Source organism: Miscanthus floridulus, chromosome 8, assembly GCF_019320115.1.
Source record: "Miscanthus floridulus cultivar M001 chromosome 8, ASM1932011v1, whole genome shotgun sequence".
NCBI lineage: Eukaryota > Viridiplantae > Streptophyta > Magnoliopsida > Poales > Poaceae > Miscanthus > Miscanthus floridulus.
The window spans coordinates 185,973,778-185,996,637 of NC_089587.1; the positions used below are offsets into that span (position 1 = coordinate 185,973,778).

General features: G+C 49.7%; 2 protein-coding genes across 2 annotated transcripts in view; both read left to right on the forward strand.

Moving 5' to 3' along the window:
* The window catches only part of LOC136470322 (uncharacterized), a 36,688-nt gene extending 15,845 nt beyond the window's left edge, over nt 1–20,843 (forward strand). Inside the window, exons 3-5 of the mRNA XM_066468207.1 lie at nt 20,318–20,470; nt 20,554–20,667; nt 20,781–20,843. Of these exons, the coding sequence (XP_066324304.1) occupies nt 20,318–20,470; nt 20,554–20,667; nt 20,781–20,843 (330 nt within the window). The remainder of the gene's footprint in view (nt 1–20,317; nt 20,471–20,553; nt 20,668–20,780) is intronic.
* On the forward strand, nt 18,568–19,265 carry LOC136474285 (uncharacterized). Its single transcript, XM_066471877.1, has 3 exons — nt 18,568–18,794; nt 18,882–19,118; nt 19,200–19,265. Exons 1-3 carry the CDS (start codon nt 18,627–18,629, stop codon nt 19,248–19,250), a joined length of 456 nt encoding a protein of 151 aa, XP_066327974.1. The 5' UTR covers nt 18,568–18,626; the 3' UTR covers nt 19,251–19,265.
* Nucleotides 20,844–22,860: the final 2,017 nt, after the last annotated feature.

A 22,860-nucleotide genomic window follows, 5' to 3' on the forward strand; every position in this document is an offset into this window, starting at 1 on the left:
CATCAGGGCATCCTTCAAGGGGTATGTGTTGCTCTTTGAGCCACTCTACGAAATTGCTCTTGTGATGGTTCTGGACCCATGCCTCCGTGCGTTGTCCATCATTAGCGGCGCGGATCTCTTCCAGGTTCTTTTCAATATATTTCTCCATGCTCACTAACTGATGAAGGATGCTGTAATGAGCTTCTTGCACCATTCGGTTTGCCACATCGGTGTGCACTTTTTGGCCTGTGCACCCCATTCCTGAGGTTTTGCCTTCGTGGTGATGGACAGGCAACCCAATCACCCTCCCATCTCTTATGTACCTCATACACCAGTTCACGGCCTCCTCCGTTGTGTATGCCTCGATCATAGAGCCCTCTGGGTAAGCACGGTTATGGACGTATCTATTGAGGGTGGACATGAACCGCTCGTACGTCCACATCTGGTGTAGGTACATGGGGCCTAGTTGATGGATCTGATCGACCATATGCATCATTAGGTGTGGCATAATATCAAAGTAAGATGGTGGAAAGCACATCTCAAGCTAGCAAAGGGTCTCCGCGATGAACTCCTTCAGGGCAGGCAGCTCAGCCTTATCAATGACCTTCTGAGTGATGCGATTAAAGAAGTATGACATCCGTGTGATGACCATCTTCACGTACTCTGGACGGATAGCCCTAATCACAATTGGTAGGAACACCGTCAGCATGACATGGCAGTCGTGTGAGTTGTAGCCGGTCATTATGAGGTCTTTCATGGAGACCAGGCTCTTGATGTTGGAAGAGAAACCAGTCGGCACCTTGATACCCCTAAGCAACTTAAGAAAAGCCATCCTCTCGTCTTGCATTAGGTTGCAGGCCGCACCCGGGATATCGACTTTACCGTTCTGAGGCGGTCCCGGGTGAAGGTCCGGCCTGATGCCCAGATTGACAAGATCCGTCCGTGACTTAATACCATCCTTTGTCTTGCCCTTGATGTCCAGCAGGACACCGATCGTGCTTTCGAAGACATTTTTCTCCAGGTGCATGCAGTCGATGGCATGGGGTGTATTCAGTGTTTTCCAATACGATAGGTACTTGAAGAAAATTGACTTCTTGAAAGGAACGGCGGAGGGGACTTCCTCCGTCTGGTCATGCTTTCGCTTCCTTGTCTGCTTGCTCCCCTCTTCAGGTGGCTTCTTCTTCTTTCCAAACTCCACCTGATCCATGTCCTTGACCATCTCATACACCTTTGTCCCCCAACTAGTCTGTGTTGGTTGATCACGCTGCGGCTCGTCCTGATTGTCAAAGTATTTGTTCATAATACTTCTTCTATACCTGTGATTTTTTGCGAGGAACCGTCTGTGCCTCGTGTACACCATCTTATTGGATCCCTTAAGGTAAGTGTAGCAGGTCCTGTCGATGCAAATTACGCAGCCGGTCTTCCCTTTGATCTGCCCCGACAGTGAGAAGAGACTGGGGTAATCGGTGATGGTGACAAAGATGATTGCTTTTAGTGTGAACTTCTCCTTGTGGGATGCATCCACCATCTGGACCCCAACATCAAATAGTATCTTCATTTCCTCCATGAACGGCTCCAGGAACACATCTATATCGTTGCCGGGCTGCTTCGGTCCGGAGATAAGCATGGTCAGCATAAGGTACCTACGCTTCTGACATAGATGGGGAGGTAGGTTGTACATGGTGAGCACGACGGGCCAAGTGTTGTGCGAGCTGCTAAGCTCACCGAACGGGTTCATCCCATCGGTACTTAGCGCGAACCTAACATGCTTGGGCTCCTTGCCAAACTCCGGGTAGGCCTCGTCGAAATCCTTCCACTGCTTGCCATCGGATGGGTGCCGTAGCTTGGCATCGTCGTTCAGGCGGTCAGCAGATGCATGCCAGGACATGAGCTTGGCATCGTCCGGGTTCTCGAATATTGCACGTAGGCGATCGGTCACAGGCAGGTACCACACCGACAGTGCTGGACTTTTCCTGTGCGTGTAACCCTCTTCTTCATCGTCCTGCTGAGCCAAGATCTGTTTGGCCACACTGCTCTTCTTTGCCCCCTTCTTGTTCTTCTTCCGACCACCCCGCAAGCCTCCCTCGTCTTCTGCATCCACGCGACAACCAGCATTTTTCTTGTACCGACTAAAGCCGCAGTGCGGACAACTCGTCAAATTCTCATACTCATTGCCCCGATATAGGATGCAGTGGTTAGGCCATGCATCAAACTTTCTAAGCTTCATCACCACTGGCCGGATCAGCTTCTTGGCCCGATAAGTATTGGCGGGCACCTTGTTAGCCGTTGGGTACGTGGTGGCAAGGTAGCTTAACAACTCATTGAAGCTAGTGTCAGACCAACCATGACGAGCCTTCAACATCAACATATGGAGGTTAAAACGGAGCGCCGTGCACTCCTTTGGACAATCGCCGCCGTCCTTATAGAGAGGATCAACTGCCGCCTGTTTCAACTCTTTGAAATTCTCCAACCACTTTGGGCAACCCAACACAACGTCGTCTTCATCGAAGTGTTTGACTAGATCTTCAACAAGCTGCACATCCTCGGGTTGGCTCACAGTATCCTGACCATCACCACCGTCGCCGGCTTCGTTGGCCATGTCTTGCATTACATCATCCACCGTGATGTAATCACGACAACTATTGTCACTGTCGGCTGGCGCAGCTGCTGCAGAAGGATCTTTATTCACCGGTGGTGCTGTCGTCGTCGGCGTCGAAGAGGTAACTCCAGATGCAGCGCCACTCGCACCAACTCTTTCGCCGTGAAATGTCCAGACTGTGTAGCCCTCGATGAAACCATACATGATCAAATGAGTTTGCACCTCGCTGTCTCGGTGGGCTTTCAGGTTCTTGCAACAAGAACATGGACATATGGTTGTCATCCGCTTCAGTCTCTCACGGTGAGCTTTACCAGCCGCAATAAACTTCCTTAATTCAAAGAGGTATCGCGGATCATTCACTCTATCGATCCGGTACATCCATTCCGATCTATCCATCGTATCTGCGAACATTATCCATCACAATCAACATTAAATAAAGAAGAATTAGGAGAAATTGATGATTTTTATGTCCAAAATCATGAAAAAGAGAGGAAATGACGATGTGAAAGATGAAGCATGCATCTATGATGAATCTAAAGTTAAAGAAATACATGACATCATTTTTTTCATTAAATTTGATCTAGATCTAGATCTAGATCTAAAGAGAACTCTAGGTGATGGAAATAGAGAGAAAGGATGGAAGGAGAGAGGGAGAGCCTTTATGAACCTCTTATGATGTCCTCCTCCCTCAAATCCAAGCCCTTCAACTCAAATCAAAAGTTTCCTCAAATTTTAGGGCAAAGCCTCCCCCATGAGTTTTGAGAGAGGAAGACCCATGGAGAAGAAGGAGGGTCTGAGGTATGTATTTGTACAGGCTTTACCGCAGCGGGCAACATAAAACGCCCGCCTCGGTAAATCAAGTCTTTACCGTGGCGGGCAGTTTAAAGAGCCCGCTATGGTAAACCGTATTAACCGCGGCGGGCTATTCATACCGCCCGCCGCGGTAAATAACAATTTCCTGCAGCGGGCAGGTAAGGTTGCCCGCCGCGGTAAACCAGTTTCCCGCAGCGGGCGCCCCGGTGGCCGGCCTCGCTGGCCGGCCACCGGTTAACCGTGGTGGGCAAAAAAGGTGCCCGCCACGGAGCGTGTTTTGGCCACGCTGCGCAAATTGATTCCTATAGTAGTGACATCCGTCTCAAGAACAACATGATTCACACCATTCAAACTGCTTTATGGAGAAGAGGCCATGATGCCAGAAGAAATAAAGCATGAAAGCCTCCGCACAACGAGTCAGCTGATGTTACAAAATGAAGAATATGCAAAAGAAACTATAGAAGCAATAAGACTGCAAGCAGTCGAAAACATTGCAAAATATCGGTCCCAAACTAAAAAATGGAGAGACTCCCAGGTGGTAAGGAAAGACATCAAACACGGAGACCTCGTACTCAGAAGAAAACCCAACGCACAACTGGTCGGCAAGTTGCAACCGAAATGGGAAGGCCCATACACAGCAACGGCAACAGGCCGACCTGGTTCTTTCCACTTGACCGACAGCGAAGGTGTCACGACAACCCACACATGGAATATTGATAGCCTACGCAGATATTACATCTAGGCAATGTACCAAAGGGCAACCTCCGCAAAATATAAGCGGAGGCCCCTCCATGCATTTACCTTAGTTTTTTTTACTTCAATCAAAACAAAATGTAAAAGAGCCTGCACTCTTTTCCTCACAGGGGAACTCCAAGCGGAGGTGAGGTTTTTAACGAGGCAGGCTCAATGTAAAAATCCTCTACAAGTATAAAGAGGTAATTCCCCAAAAGAATGACCCAAAAACCCAAAACCGAAAGCGGCCAGCTCAGGCGCCGCAATATTCGGTAAACATAAAGTATAGGTCCTTTCAAAGTGCCAGCCGTAGGCACCAGCAATTTGAAACAACCTCTATGGCCAAACAGGCCTTCGACCTTGACAAAGACTTGTCCAAAGTCAGGCATCAAGGCAGCAAAAAACAGCCAAAACAGGCCTTCGACCTTGATAAAGACCTGTCCAAAGTCAGGCATCAAGGCAGCAAAAAACAGCCAAAACAGGCCTTCACCCTTAACAAAGACCTGTCCAAAGTCAGGCATCAAGGCAAAAAAAAATTTGGCCAAAAAGGCCTCCGACCCTTGACGAAGACCTGAACAAAGCCAGGCAGCAAGGTCAAAAAGGGGGGGGGAGCCAAAAAGGCCTCCGACCCTCGAAGAACAAATTCAGGCGCCAAGGAAAAACAACCTCGGCAAAATAGGCCTCCGACCTTAATGAAAAACACCCCTAGCATCAGGGGCAACAAATTTGTGGCACTAGACCAGGAAGAAGGCCCCAAGGTCTCCGCCATCGAAAATAGGAAAAAAAAATCGCCTGACAAAACACTGCCACCAATGCGGCGCCAGGTTTCTTTACTCCAAAAGATCTTAAGGGGAACGAATGATTCAAGCAAGATACAAGCTATTAAAGCCAGGATACGATCCAACCAACAACGTACAAAAATGTTAACACCCGAAAGCCACCACCCCACTATAAAAACGGATTCCCCCCATGCCCTTAAGAAACTCAGTCAGCATAAGGCGCAAGGGCGCAAGGGGGGAGCAAGGCATAGCACAGGCAAAAGCCATAGCGATAGCCATGGAGGCAGGGGTCTCCTTAGATATCCAAATCGGCCGTAGATATTGTACGAAAACTCGTAAAATCGGAGGCAACAGTAGACAGTCGGAGGCAGTGGGAAAAGAGATAGGACCCACGGTACGATGATGAACAGCAAAGGCCTATGAGAGAAGGGGGATATCGCACGAAAACTCATAACATCCCCCTGGTGCCAGAGACCTAACCTGCCATCTCCAAAGATCAACCATGTCCCACAGGTGTGCAGCGTCGGAGACCCATACCTCTAGACAGCTAAAACACCCAGCTAAAGAAATATCTAGAGTCTCCGCCATCTGCACAAGCTGCGCCAAACCTCCAGCCGGATCAAACAACAATTCAGCGAGCCTCGCCAGGCAGGCTTCAAGTACGCCTCCGCCGGTCGAAAAACTGCGGAGACTTCTACCCCAGCCATCAAGCAAGCACAGAGAATGAGAAAAGATGGGGCGGAGATCTTGGCCACCACCTCTGTATCGCGCTCGCTCGCCCAAGCAAAGGACAACGGTGTGCGAGCTCGGGACTAGACGAGATATGTAAACTACCATGATGGGCTCAAGCCACCGCACAAACAATCAAGAAAGTGAACCTGTCTTGTATTCCATAAAGCGTCGAGAAACATTCTTACAGGACACCAACTTGAAATAAAATCCTAACTATTGTGGCGGAGGTCCGCGCCAAGCGAGCGCGCGAGTAAACCCAGCGCGCTCGTTATCTATGTCAAACCTAACTGACTCAAACACGTCGCGCGCAACGCTGCGGGGAAAGGCCGAACGCCAATACTCCCAAAGCTCTCCGCTCATGAAAATACCGTCGTTGTAGAGAGTCAAAGGCGCAACATCATGCGCAGGCTCCCGATTCGGAACCTGCGCAAGGTTAAAATTTTCCACAAAACCATTCAGAACAAAATAAACTTTATTCCCAAAAGTCCAGCTGGACTGCAAAATACACGCTAGAACAACTAAGTGCTACAAAGAGCCTAGACTTCCGGCGCATCAGCCGCAGCAGAAGTCTCTGGAGCGGAGCTCGCATCAGCTGCGGGCGGGCACGACGCCTGCGGCCTCCGACCACCGCCTATCGTAGATCCCCCCGGAGTGCCACCAGCGATGGAGGCACCGACCGTAGTCGCCGAGTGCGGAACCGATGGAGGCCTGCCCACAAGACCCTTCTGTGCATCCTACAGCATAGGATAGAGTGTCAGGGGCAAAAGCAACAGAAGCCTTAGCAGCATCGCCAAAAACAAAAAGAAACAAAAAAACGGCTACAAAGACTACAAATACCTTCGCCCTCTTGTCCTCCGCCAATTTTCGGGCAGCAGATCTCCCAAATGGAGCCCAAAAGTGCCCGATGAAATTTCTCAAGGTTTTTCGCAAACCAAGAGAGGTCTCACCAAGCTCCTCCGGACCAGGCAGCACCCCCTCCGGAATACTTTCGGTACGCGTACACCCGCCGCGTGCCAAAAGTTTGGCATAATTCGCCACTCCCGCTAGCGCCCCGTAGTCTGTGCAGCCGTTGATCAGACCGGGGACCTTCGCAAGGTGACGCTTTAGCCAGGAGGCGAGGGCATACATGCTGTCTTCCTTCGGAGGAGTGGAGGTTTCACCTCCGAGCTCAGCAACGGTGGCCCGGTAGTGGCCAACGGTTGCAGCAAGGACTCCTTTGACCGAGTCCAAACGCCTCATCATCAAAGACAGCTGCTCCCTCACTGCCGCAGCGGATTCCTTCTAGGAGGCAAGCTCTCGCCGGAGACCCTCGGTCAGCTCGCTCGCCCTGCGGGCCTGCTCGACGGACAAGACCTTCGTTTCATGGGCCTTGGCAAGGTCGGCCCTCAAGCCATCCTTTTCTCGCTCCTTCTCCGTCAAAGACAGGCGGAGAGCTGCAAGAGAGTCCGACAGACCCCCCCCTTTTCACCTTCTAGGCGCTCGATTTCTGCCTTGAGCGCTTCGATCATGGCGTCTCAGTCGAAGACCTTGCGGGTGCAGCGCTCTTCCATAACAACACCCGTGTGATACCCCTGCGACTAGAAAAAAAAACAAAAGCAATCCACAACAGAATCAAGAACAAGTCTAGGGGCAAGCATATGCAAAAAAAATAATAATAATAAAAGAAGGAAAGAGGCAAAACCACCGGAGACGCACCAGGCTCTGGTGTTCCAAGTGAACGCGGAGAAGCTGGAAGAAATCCATGTCCCTCAGACGCTGTTTGAAGCGATCTGTTCAAAGAAGAACAAACAAACACGAAACGATAAGGTGAGAAAAGTAAATCTCATGTTAAACGCACCAACAACCAAAGACCACCTCCGACGTCTCCAAGAACGGCAAGATAACACTCCTCCCAACCTGAGATAGAAGTGTCGGAGGAGCCTACATAAAAAAAAGACAAACAACAACAACAGCAGCTCAGGTCAGAGGGCAGATCAGAAACAGACCAAATAATGATCAAAATAAAAACATTTTATACTCACTCGGTCCCGGCGCCGTCAGCCCCGGTTGCCCCGGACCGAACCTAGCGCCCGCAGCGGTGGCTCGCTCCTCCGAGGTGAGGAGTCCAGCCATGACATCACCTACAAAGCAACAAATACACAGTATTAGCACTTAGTGCAGTACACGAAGGAATGAACCGGGCGAAGACAATAAACACAAAGATGTGCACCAAACGGACTTACTCATGAAAAGCCCAGGCTAGGCGGCTTGCCGCGCCCTCTGAGAAGAAGTCTCCGCCATATCGTGTGGCAGAGGCCCAAAGGGCCAAACTTCCTCAGCCAGCGGCCCGGCGGGCGGAGGACTCAAAGAAGCCCGAGCCACCGGGCCCTCCTCAGCAAGCGCGGCCTCCAACCAACCGACGTCGGCCGTAGGCACGGGCGAAGGCGCGACAATGGCAGTGGATGAAGGAGGATGTCGTAGGACGACCTCCGTGTCCTCTTCTGAGCTTGAGCATAGCCCATCAAGAACATCGGGCAGAGGCTCGACGGCGCTATCTTCCGGCTGTTCGCCGACGCTCGTGGCACCATGCGAGGAGCGCGCCGGGGCAGCACTGGTTTTCGGACGCCCGGCACCACTCATAGCTCCGCTCGTCGGGCACACCAGAGCTATGGGAGAGCCGCGATCCCCTCCGCACGCAACTCGCACGTCCGCAGACGGGACGGAGTAGCTCTCCATGTCTTCACTGCCGGCGGAGGCCACGCCCGCACTACCGGCAGAAGACACGGCCGGCGCAATCAATGGAACACTGCTCTTCTTCTTTTTTGTGGGAGCCCGAGTTACAACGGTGCCCTTCCTTTTCTTAGACTCGGCCTCCGCCGTGACGTTCTTCGCGAAGGCCTTTTTCTTCTTTTTCTCAATCGAGGCCAGAACCTCGACGGGAACCTCGCGCTCCCGGTAGACGATCCCGACCTCCTCAAAAACTCGATTTAGCCGCGGCATGGTGCCCGCCACGGCCATCCGAGACATGTACTCACGCTCGGAAATCTTGCCAACCAACCCTATGGCGGCCTCCTCAACCTCGAAGACAAAACTGTCCTCTGTCACCCCCTCCCCCAAAGACCAACCAAAACGGGGAAATGGAATCCCGGCCTCCGGCCCAAAGATAGGGATCTTCACCTGTTCCAGCCGAAAGGCTAGGTTGTTTTTGCCCAGGGGCCAGTAGTTGGAGGCCATAATCTCCTCCACCAGGTCGCAACCACCGGAATAGCGGCACGCTGCCGCAAAAGCCTCATCACAAGACTCCCTCGTTGGAGATACCTCCTCCGGCGGATCAACACGCGTGAGCGGCACCATCTCCACCATCCTAGAAGTCAATGGATACTCCGACAACTCCGCGCCATCCTCGGCAGTGCTATGGACCCCGTAGGCCTTCACGTAGAACCATTGCTCAAGCCAGCCACGATCCCACTTGCCCTTCTGGCAGAAAGAGATCTCTAGGCGATCCGCACCCTGGTTCCTCTTAGACATAAAGGTGCAACTACCGTACTAGTAGATCACCTCCACCTCCTTGCCCTCTCACACCTCCTTTTTCTTCTTTGGTTGCTTCTACAGCTCATAGTACGCGCAGAAGGTATCCACATCTGGCTCGGCACCGTAAGACACACATGCCCAGCAAAATTTGCTAAGCGTGAGGAAGGCAGTAGGGGTCAGATGATGGAGCTGGACATTGAAGGTCTCCAACACCCGACGAAGGAAGGGTATGTAAGGAAGGCGGAGGCCGCAGGTGAAGAAGTCCCAAAAGACCACCGCGTACCCCTCCTCCGGCTCCGGAACAGTCTGACCCGGCGGAGGGATTTTAACCCTGGAAGAAGGAAAACATGACTCCTTCAACATCTCCACGATTGCATCCTCAGTAATAGAGGAGGGGTCGAAGTCCCAAGACTTTATCGCCATATCTCTGGAGTCGGCGGCGATCAGGTCTCCGATAGATGTAGAGACACTCCCCAAATCCTCCTCCGCTAGTTTTTCTAACTCCAACGCGGAGGCAGAGGCAAGCATGCACTCCTCAAAGCGCGCACCCTAGCCGACGGCCCTAACGCCGAGAAGATGGCGATAGGGGCCGAAAAAGGCGGGCCGGTGAGTTTGGGCAGAGGCAGAAGAGAAAGCCACCGCGACAGCAGCCTAAGCGCGAGACACAGGCAGAACACGCGAGGGCAACGAAAGGCGAGAGCAAAGAGGGCAAAGAGCGATTACTCAGAGCTAGCGAAAGCGAACGAGCTATGCGGGGGGGGGGGCCCCGCCACCAACAACGCCCTTATATAGGCCACGGCCAGGCGGTCCACCTCCCGCTGTACAATGGTCATCCCCGGAGAACCCGCCTGCCAAACAACGGTCACCCTCGGATAAGTCGAAAGATGCACAACGTCTATATTTGTAGCTAAATAGCTACTTTGACAAGACCAACGACCGTGCCAGAGCGAGCCAGGGGGGAACCGGTGGAGATCGGTCGGAGACATGACCAACGGCCGCGCCAGAGCGGGCCAGGGGGGAATCGGCGGAGATCGGTCGGAGACATGACTATGCACAGTCTCTGCCCCCACGGATGTCCTTGCTTAGGGCGTTTTGAGCTCACGGCACGCTCAGTCCGACCATGGTCTCAAAAGGGGGGAATTGTTGTAACATGGCCACCGCGAGTGGCGGAGACCTGCGCAGTCAGCAAGTTACGAAGGCGTCTCCGACCTGATTACCAAAACGGAGGTTGTGCTCCCATGCCTCCAAAACCGAGAGAGAGAACGTTTGGTTAGATTGAGCTTGTAGGTTGTGGGTGACGGCCCTGACGGAGTCTCCGCCCGGCCGGATCATAGGCGTCTCCGGCCGATGGGGCGGAGGTCGCCCCGACAGGAGACTAATTAAATGCCAACATTGTTTGGGTATGTGCAGGTAACCGGATGAGGGCGCTCGTGGATTGCGCGGGTGCTCCAGCATGGTCTCCGCCCGTCGGGGCGAAGACCCAAGCAGGAGATCGGCGATCCTGGGATGCCGGAGGCCCACGGCTTTGGCACTCCTAGAGGCGGAGGCCCGAAGGCTCATCGTCGGACCCTGAGGCCGGATAGAGCAGAAACCCACGGCGGAGGCCCTAAAGCCCATCGCCGAGTCTTGAGGCCCGATGGGCCGGTTGATCATGCAGGCCCAATACCAGATGGTGGCATGGCAAGATTACCCCTGAGATGGAAGGCGAGTAGAGGAATATCCCAAGAATGTACTGTAGCAGTTGAGGGATACCACTGTAAACTCTGTGAATGTGGTAGTTGAGCCCTATAAATAGGGAACACTTATAACAGTAAATGGTTGGTTGGTGAATGAATCAATGAAACCCTAGTTTTCCGTGCCATCTCACCACACGCCCTCCTGTCGTGCCTAACCCGAGCCTCCACCAGAGGGCAACGTCCGACGGGCGGAGGTCTCAGTCTCCCCCACGTTGTCTGAAACCGCCAGTTTCAACAAATGGTTTTCCAATGTGTATTCTATATCTCTTGATATATTCATTGCAATTCTGGTAAATTAGTGAGTCCTGTCAGCCAGCTTGTAGTGAGGCCTGAAATATGATCATAGCCAATTCAATTTTGACTCATTTGCTCTTTCCACTATTAAGTGTGAGCAATGAAGGTATAACTAGGTCTGAATAGGTTCTTTTCTTTTGATGAACTACATTTTTCGTTTTACTTGTTATCTGTATTCACTACAGGAAACTGGGACTTTGCCTAGTGCTCAAATCTTTGCCGAGTGCCAAATATCGGGCACTCAACAAAGGCCACCTTTGCCGAGTGCTGCACTCGGCGAAACTTGGCACTCGGCAAATAGGGCTTTGCCGAGTGTCTGGCACTCGGCAAAGCCAAACTTTGCCCAGTGCCAGACACTCGGCAAAGTTGGGCACTCGGCAAAGAGGCGCCCGGGGATAACGGTACCCAACGCCGTCCTCTTTGCCGAGTGCCTTCTGTTTGGCACTCGGCAAAATATTGGCTTTGCCGAGTGCCTAGGGTTAGCACTCGGCAAAATATTCACTTTGCCGAGTGCCAAACCTTGGCACTCGGCAAAATAATTTTTTTTGTTTTTTGCCACCAACTTTTTTTCTTAGATTTGTATTTGTACCATGAACAACATGTTCAAATTTGGCACAATTTCATTGCTGTTTGCTATATTTCTTCACTTTATTTTGTTTTCTTGCAATTTTCCGGAAAATGTAGGTTTGAACTGCAGGTGCATCGAATAATAGTTTTGATCCATTCCAAAAATGTTATTCTTGTTTGTTAGTGTCACTTTATGCTAAATCTAGGAACTGTCTCCAAATTTCGATCAACGTGCTCACGGGGCAACGTCGCGAACTTGCGTGCGAGTGGTTATTTAATTCTATAAAATTCAAACGAATCCCGAAAATCATGAAACTTGGCGAGATGTCGTGATATCACATGCATATGCGGTGGTAAAAATTTGAAAACGTTTGGAGGACGTCATCACGTATGGTGTTCACAAACCAGGACATCATCACATGTGATATCACATGCCCCGCGCCCACCGCGCCCGCATGCCTCCGGCCCCGCGCCCGCCACGCCCGCGCGCCCGCAGTAGGAAGGAGGAGGAGGTAGGAGGAAGAGGAGGAAGGAAAGGAGGAAGGAGAAGAAGGGGAGGAGGAAGAAGAAGAAAGAGAAGGGAGGAGGAGGAGGAGAGGAAGGAGAAGGGAGGAGAAGGAGGCAGGGGAGAAGAGAGGAGGAGGGGAGGAGAGAAGGAGAAGGGGAGAAGAGGAGAAGAGGAGAAGAGAGGAGAAGAAAGGTGCCGCCTCGGTTCGTCGACCCTCACGCCGTAGCGGTCGTCCCCGTTGTCGTCGCCGGCCCTCGGTCTTCACATTCTCGCTGGCAAGGTATGCCCTAATGTTAGTATTAGTTAGTAAGTAGTAGTGTTAGTAGTAGTAGTTAATTAGTAGTGTTAGTATTAGTTAGTAAGTCGTAGTGACAGTAGTAGTTGTAGTTGTTGTTCATAGTTTTAGTGTTAGTAGTAGTTATTGTTGTATGTATGTGGTTGATGGCCTTCGTGCCTATGTTTGGTATACATGTGGTTGTTGGCCTTCGTGCTAATGTTTTCTACAGGTTTTGGGAACCTCTCCGTGCAGGGGAGGTGCTACCAAAATTTTCAATGGAGTCTAACCATTTGCCTTTTCTTTGCAGGACGAGGACCGTTGGGAGGCACTCGGTGACCCCGATCATCTTCGTCGGCGTTGCGGTTGTGCCTGCACCGCGTTGCCTCGCCACTGCAGCGACTCGCCACTGCCCCACTAGCCTGACCTCACCGACACCCTAGGTATAACCCATCTTCCATACTTGTATCTCGTGTAACCCCAGTTAGGCATCTCCCGTCCGAAAGAGATACAGTCGTTGGTATGCAGATCTTTGCATACCAAATTCTGTACCTGTTTCGGATTGTCCACGTTTTTTGGACAGCCCGCGGATGCGTAGATGGGTTGGTTTCCGTGGCCCGCTCCTGTCCGAGACAGAGTGACGGCACCACCTCCTCGTTGTTCTCCTGATACACAATCTCCCTACTAGGACGTGTATCGGGAGAACAACGGGGAGGTGCTGTCGAAATTCTGTCTTGGATAGGAGCGGACCATGGAAGCCAACCTCATCTATGCATCCTCGGGTGGGATTAGGACCTATCCTTCACCTATTAGATGTATAGTAGGAACGCCTTGTGGATTTACCTGCAGTTTTTATTACTCGCTTACATATGCATGTGCTAGAGGATGGATAACCGTGAGTGGATGTACATGGGCCACACAAGTATGACCCCAAAATGGATGACCAAGACCAATGCTTTCCTGGAGCATGCATTTGGCGAGGCTGCTAAAGGGTCAGCCCAGATGCCGTGTCCGTGCAGCAGATGTGGCAACAAGAAAAGAAAAATTAAGAGGCTCGTGGGGGAAGATCTTATCAAGTATGGATTCACAGAAAACTATACCCACTGGATCCACCATGGTGAAGCCGATCGTATTAGAGAGGAGGTGGTGAGACAGCGTCTCGAGGATTATGATGGAGATGGTGGGGTAGCAGACTGGATGGATGACATTCAGCAGGCACGATTTGGTGAAGGATTGGAGGAGAAGCCAGAGGAAAGCGCAAAGGCATTCTATGATATGCTGTCTTCAGCGCAGAAGCCCTTGCACGAAAAGACAATGGTATCGCAGCTGGATGCAATTAGACGCATCATGGGGTTGAAGTCACAGTTTAGCATGAGTCGGGACAACTTCGATGGTATGTTGGCAGTTTTTGGATCCCTCCTTCTGGAGGATCACATCCTACCGAAGAACTTGTACGAGTCACAGAAACTTCTTCATGCACTTAAGATGCCGTATGAGCAGATCCATGCTTGTCCGAATGGATGCATCCTTTTTAGGAAAGATCACGAGGGAGCAACACACTGTCCAAAGTGCAAATCCTCTAGGTACCTGGAGGTCGACACTAGTGATGGCAAGAAGGAACAGCTGAGTATCCCTACGAAGGTCCTACGGTACCTTCCTTTCATACCGAGGATCCAACGGCTGTACATGATAGAGGAGTCCGCGAAATAGATGACATGGCACAAAAATGGCAAAAGGTACAATTCGGACAAGATGGTACACCCATCGGATGGCGACGCTTGGACCCATTTCGATGGCATACATCTTGTTAAAGCTGAGGAGGCTCACAATGTACGTGTAGCGTTGGCAACAGATGGGTTCAACCCGTATGGATTGTCCGCGGCCCCATACACTTGTTGGCCCGTGTTCGTGATACCCCTGAATCTCCCCCCCAGTGTCATCTTTCAACCCAAGAACGTATTTTTGTCGCTGATAATTCCTGGACATCTGGGGAACAATATGGGTGTGTTCATGGAGCCTGTGTTCGATGATTTGATCGATGCTTGGGAAAAGGGGGTACTGACATACGACTGAGCTACAAAGAGAAACTTCACAATGCATGTGTGGTACCACTACTCCCTGCATGACTTCCTGGCGTATGGGCTATTCTACGGGTGGTGTGTTCATGGGAAGTTCCCATGCCCAATATGCAAGGCAGGTGTGAGGTTCACTTGGCTGAAGAGTGGTGGCAAGTTTTCTTCATTCGCCAACATCATCAGTTCCTCCCCCTTGACCATCCATTCAGACGAGACATCAAGAACTTCACGAAAGGTGTTGAAGTCACCGATCCTACACCTCAGATGATGACCGCTGCCGAGATCCACGCTAAGATAGAGGCTCTCAAAGTTGATAAAGAGAAAGGTCGTTTTGATGGATATGGTCAGTACCACATGGGGACTCATAAATCAGGCTTGACTAGGCTTCCCTATTTCAACGATCTTCTTCTTCCACACAACATTGATTTAATGCACACAGAGAAGAATATCGCCGAGGCGCTTTGGGGAACACTCATGGACACAGAAAAGTCAAAGGACAATGTTAAGGCAAGAGTGGACCTAGCAGCACTATGCGATAGACCAAAGCAAGTGATGAAGACTCCCGCGCCTGGCAAGAAATGGAAAAGGACTTCAGTCGATTTCGTTTTGAAGAAGGGCCAAAGGAGGGAAGTATGTTAGTTGGTTCAGTCGTTAATGTTCCCTGATAGGTATGCGGCGAATCTGAGGAGGGGAGTGAACGTGTCCACTTGCCGAGTGTTAGGGATGAAGAGTCATGACTTCCACATATGGATTGAGCGGCTCCTTCTAGCGATGACCAGAGGTTTCGTCCCCGAGCATGTGTGGTGCGTCCTGGCAGAGTTGAGCTATTTCTTCAGCCAGCTTTGTGCCAAGGAGCTATCTCGGGCCGTGATTGATGACTTAGAGAAAGTGGCACCTGTGTTGCTCTGTAAGATGGAGAAGATCTTCCCACCTGGCTTCTTCCTCTCAATGCAGCATCTGATTTTGCACCTGCCTCACGAGGCACGAATGGGGGGGCCCGTGCAAGCCCGTTGGTGCTATCCAATCGAGAGATGTCTAAAGGTTCTTCGGAAAAAGTGTAGAAATAAAGCCAGAATTGAGGCATCCATGGCAGAGGCATTCATTCTTGAGGAGGTGCCAAACTTCACAACATCATACTATAAGGATAGCCTTCCCAGCGTGCACAATCGAATCCCTCATTACAACACCGACGAGAGGTCATCAAATCTCAGCCTTTTCAAAGGTCAACTTGGCAGGGCAAGCGCTTCGAGCACCAAGACCTTGTGGAATGATGAGTGGCGCACTATCATGTTGTATGTGTTGTTGAACCTTGACGAAGTGAACCCTTATGTGCAGTAAGTTCTCAATGAGCTTGTTACATACGCCGTCACTATCGTCTATCTATCCAACCCCCTTGTCTCTTGCTTTTTTAGGGAATTTCTGAATACATACTGGACAGGAAATAGGGATCCTTCCCCTCAAGAACAAGATAGTCTTCTCAAAGATGGTGTGCCCGATTTCATTTCATGGTTCGAAAAGAAGGTACCATCCAATTTACATCGTTCCATCTGTGACATCCCACTTTGCTCCTACGAGCAAGTAATGATCTATCCGCCCTCACCTTATAGGCACGCACGGATGTGGAAATGGATGAAGAGTTGAAACAGGTTATCAAAGGCTTCCCCTATAGGGTCAAGTCATTCACCGTATATGATGTGAATGGCTATCGCTTCCACACAAGAAGCCACGAGCTCAGTCGGCCCAATCGAAAAACCACGAATACTGGAGTTCGTACGCTCGGCATCGATGACCGTGACTACTATGGCATAGTCGAAGAAATATACGAGCTCAACTTTGAGCTTCAAAGAGGTCATAAGCCAGTCGTATTCAAATGCCATTGGTTCGATCCCAATGTCACGAGAAGAGCCCCTGAGATTGGACAAGTTGAAATTCAACAAGATTCCCTCTATCAAGGAGACGATGTCTATATTGTGGCTCAATAGGCCACGCAAGTTTATTATCTTCCATGGGCGTGCCAAAAAGATCCCACTCTTGAGGGTTGGTACCTTGCGCAGTTGGTATCACCGCATGGCAAAGTGCCTGTCCCAAACGATGAGGATTACAACTTTGACCCAAACACATATACAGGGGAGTTCTATCAACCTGAGGGGCTAGATGGCATGTTTGACATAGACATGTTTTCGCTGATGGGCATGGAAGTAGACAATGACATTGATGAGGACGATGGAGATGAGGACGATGGGCACTGCTTGAGCGATTACGGTTTGGCGTTGCCATTGATGACAATGATGGAGATGAGTCGGAAATGTTAGACAATATTGATAGTGATGACGACACTTATGATCCGGCCGCTGCCGATCCTGAAGATTATTTCTAATTCATGTAATACTATATTATTATTATTTTCTAGTTATGTTTCATTCATTTTGTATCTCTATATTTGTCTATATTGTGCTAACTGGTTTACTCTTTGTATTTGCAGGCACTCGACAAAATGCCAGGCGGAAGGCGGACCCGGACCTGCAACTCGCTCTACGCGAGGACGACTCAAGAGGCGGAGGCGGAGGCGGAGGCGTCGGTGAGGAGCTGTCTGGCCCGCCGCCCCCGTGGCCGTCCGAGGAGGGCGGTGCAGTCGTCTGTCGTCCCCCCGCCCGAGGAGGACCGGACGATGACCACTGACGATGAGGACCAGCAGCTGGCCCCCCAGACAGGAGGGGGTGACACTTCCTCTGGGGGGTGGCGGGGGTGACACTTCCTCTGGGGGGTGGCAGGGGGTTCCACTTCGAGCACCTCATCGGTACCGTACTTGCGCGGGTCCTCGCAGCTCCCGGCGTGGCCGATCCCGTTTCAGAGGAGGCCGGTGATTCGTCCCAAGGGCGACAAGTAAGTATCCGTTCATTTTGCATCTCTTCTTGTTCATATGCTGAAAACCGAACTGCGGACTAACAATTCTTCTTACTGACTCCTGTAGGAACTGGGAACTTGTGTCCGGGGGCGATCATCAGCAGTGCAATGGGATCCTCGGCGGCCTGATCCGCCTGCACTACCCTGGTTTGGTCACCCACGCCCAGGTTGAGTCGCCTCCCTGGACGTGGGACCACTTCAACTCCGCCATGGACGCCGTGTATGGCACCGTACAGGAGCGGATCAGGCGTGAGTTCTGGGTGAGTCTACATCACACTACATTGCTCAATACTATGAATTCATTAGACGTTCTTGAAATAATGAAAGGACACATGATGTCTGTATGTAGGACTTCTTCACGTTGGAGGAGGGGCATGACCCCGCCTGGGTGACGAAGGTGCAGGACAGGGCATGCAGGGGCCGAGTCACGGACCTGTACTATGAGGCGAGGCTGCAGTGCCACATCAACCACTCGTGCGATGTCCTTGGTCGGTACCCAGGGAAGAGCGAGGCCAGGACCATGACACTCACCAGGGAGCAGTACCTCGCAGTAAGTTATAAAACATTGTTACTGACTCATTCCATGAAGAATAGGTAGCCTTCATTTTATATTCTAACATTTCTAATACTTGATGGCATGCAGATGTGTCCTTCTTGGTGCGCCACCCACAGAGACTGTTGGGCGGCCATCGTGGACAAGTGGGTCTCCGATGAGTGGAGGGAGAGGCACGCCCTCCGTCGGGAGTGCCGCCTGCAGATGGGTGGGCCGGCGCACCACCAAGGCAACCGGCCCCTCAGTTCATACGCCCAGGCCTGGGTACACGCTACGCACTTATTTATTTATTTGTTCTAACGCTCAATTCTCATTACTTCTAATCGTCTTTGTGTTTTCCTCGCAGTCCCAGTCGCATGATGGCCAGGAATGCAATGAGTTCATGGCGTACGCCAAGGCACACAAGGGCAAGGCAACAACCCCGGACACCGTCTACAACCCGGAGGACGGGCCCGAGGCGTACAACAACACGAGCGTCCACATCAAGCTCACCGACTACGCCTCAGCGGCCCGCGAGCGGCATGGGGAGGACTTCGACCCCGCCACCCAGCCCCTTGATACCGACCTCGTGATGAGGCTCGGAGGAGGGAAGCAGCACGGCCGGTACTGGATGGCCTCCAACATGGTCGACTCGACCTCTATGCCCAACCTCGCCCAGATCCGAGCACAGAGCACGAGCTCCTCCGTCCCCATTCGACCTCGGCAGGCGAGCACACTACAGCAGATGGCGGCACTCCAGGTTAGTTCTATTTCATTCGCCGTTCATTACTTTTACACATGTATCTTGCATTTGCATTGTTTAAACGTTGGTGATTGAATATTGCAGGCCACTGTGGAGAGGATGGAGGCCGAGAGGGTCGAGAGGGAGAGGGAGAGGGCCCAGAGGGAGGCCGAGAGGGCCGAGTGGGAGGTCCTGAGGGCCCAGAGGGCGGCCGAGGCGCAGAGGATGCAGGACATGTTCTCATTCATGTCGAGCCTCGGCACCACTCTCCCGGGTGTGGTGGTGCCCCAGTCACTGCTCGCTCCAGTTGTGCCTCCTACTCCTCTGGCTCTAGGCACTCCGGTGAGTATATATATATGGTTGATCAAGTCCTTTAGCTTGTGTAGATACTAAGGAATTCAATTCTCCTTTATGCAGCAACAGTCGTCGGGTTCGAACCCGACTCCTTCGCCTCAGCACACACACCCCGGCTAGACAGGTCCACCACCGCACGGAGGTGCCCCTTCAGGCTCCCATTGGGATCAGTGGCAGTAGGTGGTGCCCCTTCATGTTTTATTGACTTTTCTTGATCTAGGACTTGTGTTGGATGAAGACTTCTTAGATGTTGTCATGGATTTGCACATTGGATGTGCGTGTGATGGATTATGCAAGAGGATGTGCTTGTGATGGATGTTGGATGTGCTTGTGATGTATTATGGATGTATGTGATGGATTATGTATGCGTTTTGTGTGATGCTAAATGCCTGCGTGCTGTCTCATGTATTATATATGAGTTTTGCGTGTTTGCTTTCGAAGGAAAGCAACAAACAAACAAAAATAGCAAATTTCCCAGCTTTGCCGAGTGCCAACACTGGGCAAAGAAGTCTTTGCCGAGTGCCAGGGGTGTGGCACTCGGCAAAGCTGGAAAAAAATGCTGCAAAAACAGCCACTTCCCCAGTTTTGCCGAGTGTCACAGCCTGGCACTCGACAAAGAGGTCAATTTTGCCGAGTGCCAGGTGGTACCACTCGGCAAAGACTATTTTTAAAAAGATTTTTTTTAAAAAAAATGGTTTCTTTGCCGAGTGCTGAGCCCTGGCTCTCGGCAAAAATTCAAATTTTGCCGAGTGCCAGTCCCTAGGCACTCGGCAAAGCCGGCGTCAAATGTTGACGGCAGTTATTTTTTTACCGAGTGCGGGCTTGGCACTCGGCAAAGACTTTGCCGAGTGTCGATTTTTGGCACTCGGCAAAGAAATTTTTGCCGATAAAATCTTTGCCGAAAGACCTTTGCCGAGTGCGGCACTCGGCAAAGCCTTTGCCGAGTGCTTGGCTGGCTTTGCCGAGTGCCCCCAGCACTCAGCAAAGAGGGCGTCTGCAGTGGTGATTGGATTCTTTTAGTTATTTGTGTCAGGTTACACCATTGAATTCTTGTGCAAGGATAGGATTTTCACCAACTTAGTTAGCAGTTGTTTCCATATTATTGTGATGATGTTTAACTGAGCTGTCTGTAATAAGATAGTGCAGTTTGAACTTTTAACTGATTCCCATCTTTATTTCTTTGCCAGACTGATTGGGAAGGTGGATACTTCCCTCTAACACTTCATTTCAGCGAGGATTACCCCAGCAAGCCTCCCAAGTGCAAGTTCCCTCAGGGTTTCTTCCTCCCAAATGTCTATCCTTCTGGAATAGTCTGCCTTTCAATCCTTAACGAGGACAGCGTAAGCTTTGCAATCATTTTCGTAGCCCTGTGTGATGCTATACTGATTTCATGGCCTTACTGTTCCAAAAAAAATTCTGTCAGGGTTGGAGACCAGCTATTACTGTTATGCAGGTTTTCATCGGTATCCAGGACTTGCTAGATCAGTCAAATCCTGCTGACCCTGCTCAAACAGATGGCTATCACCTTTTTATCCAGGTTAGTCAAAATTGATGGACCACAACAAAGATATTGTTTGCCCAAAACCTTACTCCTTAGTTTTGAAGTTCAGATAGCCAATCACGTTTGTAACATTTTATTTGGCTTTGCAGGATCCTACAGAATATAAGAGGCGTGTTAGACTGCAAACGAAGCAGTATCCGGCATTGGTATGAGAACTTCGCCCTATTTTATTGTGATTTCAGTTCCAAATTTCAGTTTTTGTTTTTAGTTTTTAATTTCAGCTAGCAATTTCAGTTATTAATTTCATTTTGTAATTTCAATTTGTAATTTCAGTTTTTATTGGTCCGAGCTCCTCCCGCCTCCGTGGCTGCGCCGCCGGCCGCCAGCGTTCCATGGCCGCGCCGGCCGCCGCCGGAGCATGCAGACCGCCATGGCCCGCCGCGGGAGCTCGCAGGACCTCCGTCGCAGGACCGTGAGACCTCCACGCGCGCCCGCCCCAGCCATGGCCGAGCCTCCAGCCGCCCACCGAAGCTCGCCCCGCTTATGTATTCTATACACATGGGTGTGCGCATGGTGAACCCGAGCCTGACCTTCGCAGCTCGATGTGCGCCTGATGCTCCAAAGGATTTTTGGGCATTGAGAGGGATTTCCCATGGCATGAGTAGCAGATTGGAGAGGCTACTATTCGGATCTGCTAAAATTAGTTCAGTATATTTAAGTATCATCCAGTATATCGGAGCTCTTCTTGATGGTTTTCGTCTTCGATCATGTGTTCTAATTGCTGTAACTTTAGTTCAGCATTGATTGATTCAGTCGTGCACACTACCGCATCTTTCTTTGCAGTGCTGATGCATCTCTTGTAAAATTCTGAATGTAATGTCTCTGCCATCCTGATCGGGGAAAAAACATGGTGATGAATTGAGGAAGATTGGAGGTTCAAATGTGTTTCGTAATTGGTAGTTTTTTTTTCATTGTTTATTTGTTTCATTTTTCAGTCACGTTTTTTTAGTTTCAGATTTCAGTCATATTTTTAGGTTCAAATGTCTTGCTAAATCCTGCGTATTAGTTGTTTCACTTGCAATGTATAAGAATTTGCCTCCATGTTTCAGTTTTCTGTCTTGTTTTTTTTTCAAATTTTTTTATTAATTTCAGTTTTCCGTCATGTTTTTTTAGTTTCAGTTCTCAGTCACCCTTTTAGGTTTGAATGCACTCCTAAATTCTATATATTAGTTGTATAATAACTTATTTCATTTTTTTCTCAATTATTTGTTTTGTTTTCTAGTTGTTAATTTCTTTTTTAGTCACTGGTAATTTCAGTTATTTCAATTTTTTCTCTGTTTTTTACTATTGAGCCACTTGTGATGAGATATATGAAATAAGACTATGATCCATGTGTTTCAAAATAGTTTGTATGTACTGGCAACTTATGTTATATATGTCGTAGCTATTTATGTATTAAGCGTGGAGCAACCTATATATTAACCTTCCAACAAATTATATATAATAGCAAATGTGTAGCGACTTATGTATTAAGCGTGTAGCAACTTATTTATCAATTTCAGTTTTCATTATTTGTTGTCACTTTCAATTGTATGTCTTCCTAAATCCTGCATATTAGTTGCCTCACCTACGATGTATAAGTTGTTACAAAAGGATAGCTATTGCACACACAAATGCCACAAAAGAATTTTCCGCCCAGTTTTAGTTTTCAGTCAAGTTTTTTTTTAGTTTCAGTTTTCAGTCTTCTTTTTTAATGTATTTTAGTTTCTGTTCTTAGTCACCCTTTTTTAGGTTCGAATGCACTTCTAAACCCTACATATTAGTTGTATAATAAATTATTTCATTTTTCTCAATTATTTGTTTTGTTTTTTGGTTGTTAATTTCTTTTTTAGTGACTGGTAATTTCAGTTTCATTTTTTTCACTGATTTGTACTGTTGAGCCACTTGTAATGTGATCTATGAAATAAGACTATGATGCATGTGTTTCAAAATAGTTTTTATGTACCGGCAACTTATGTTATATATGTAGTAGCTATTTATGTATTAAGCGTGTAGCAACCTATATATTAACCTTCCAACAAATTATACATACTAGCAAACGTGTAGCAACATATGTATTAAGCGTGTATCAACTTATTTGCCAATTTCAGTTTTCATTATTTGTTGCACTTTCAATTCAAATTTAGTTTTTCAGTGTTTTTTAGTTTCAGTTTGCAGTCTTTTTAAAAA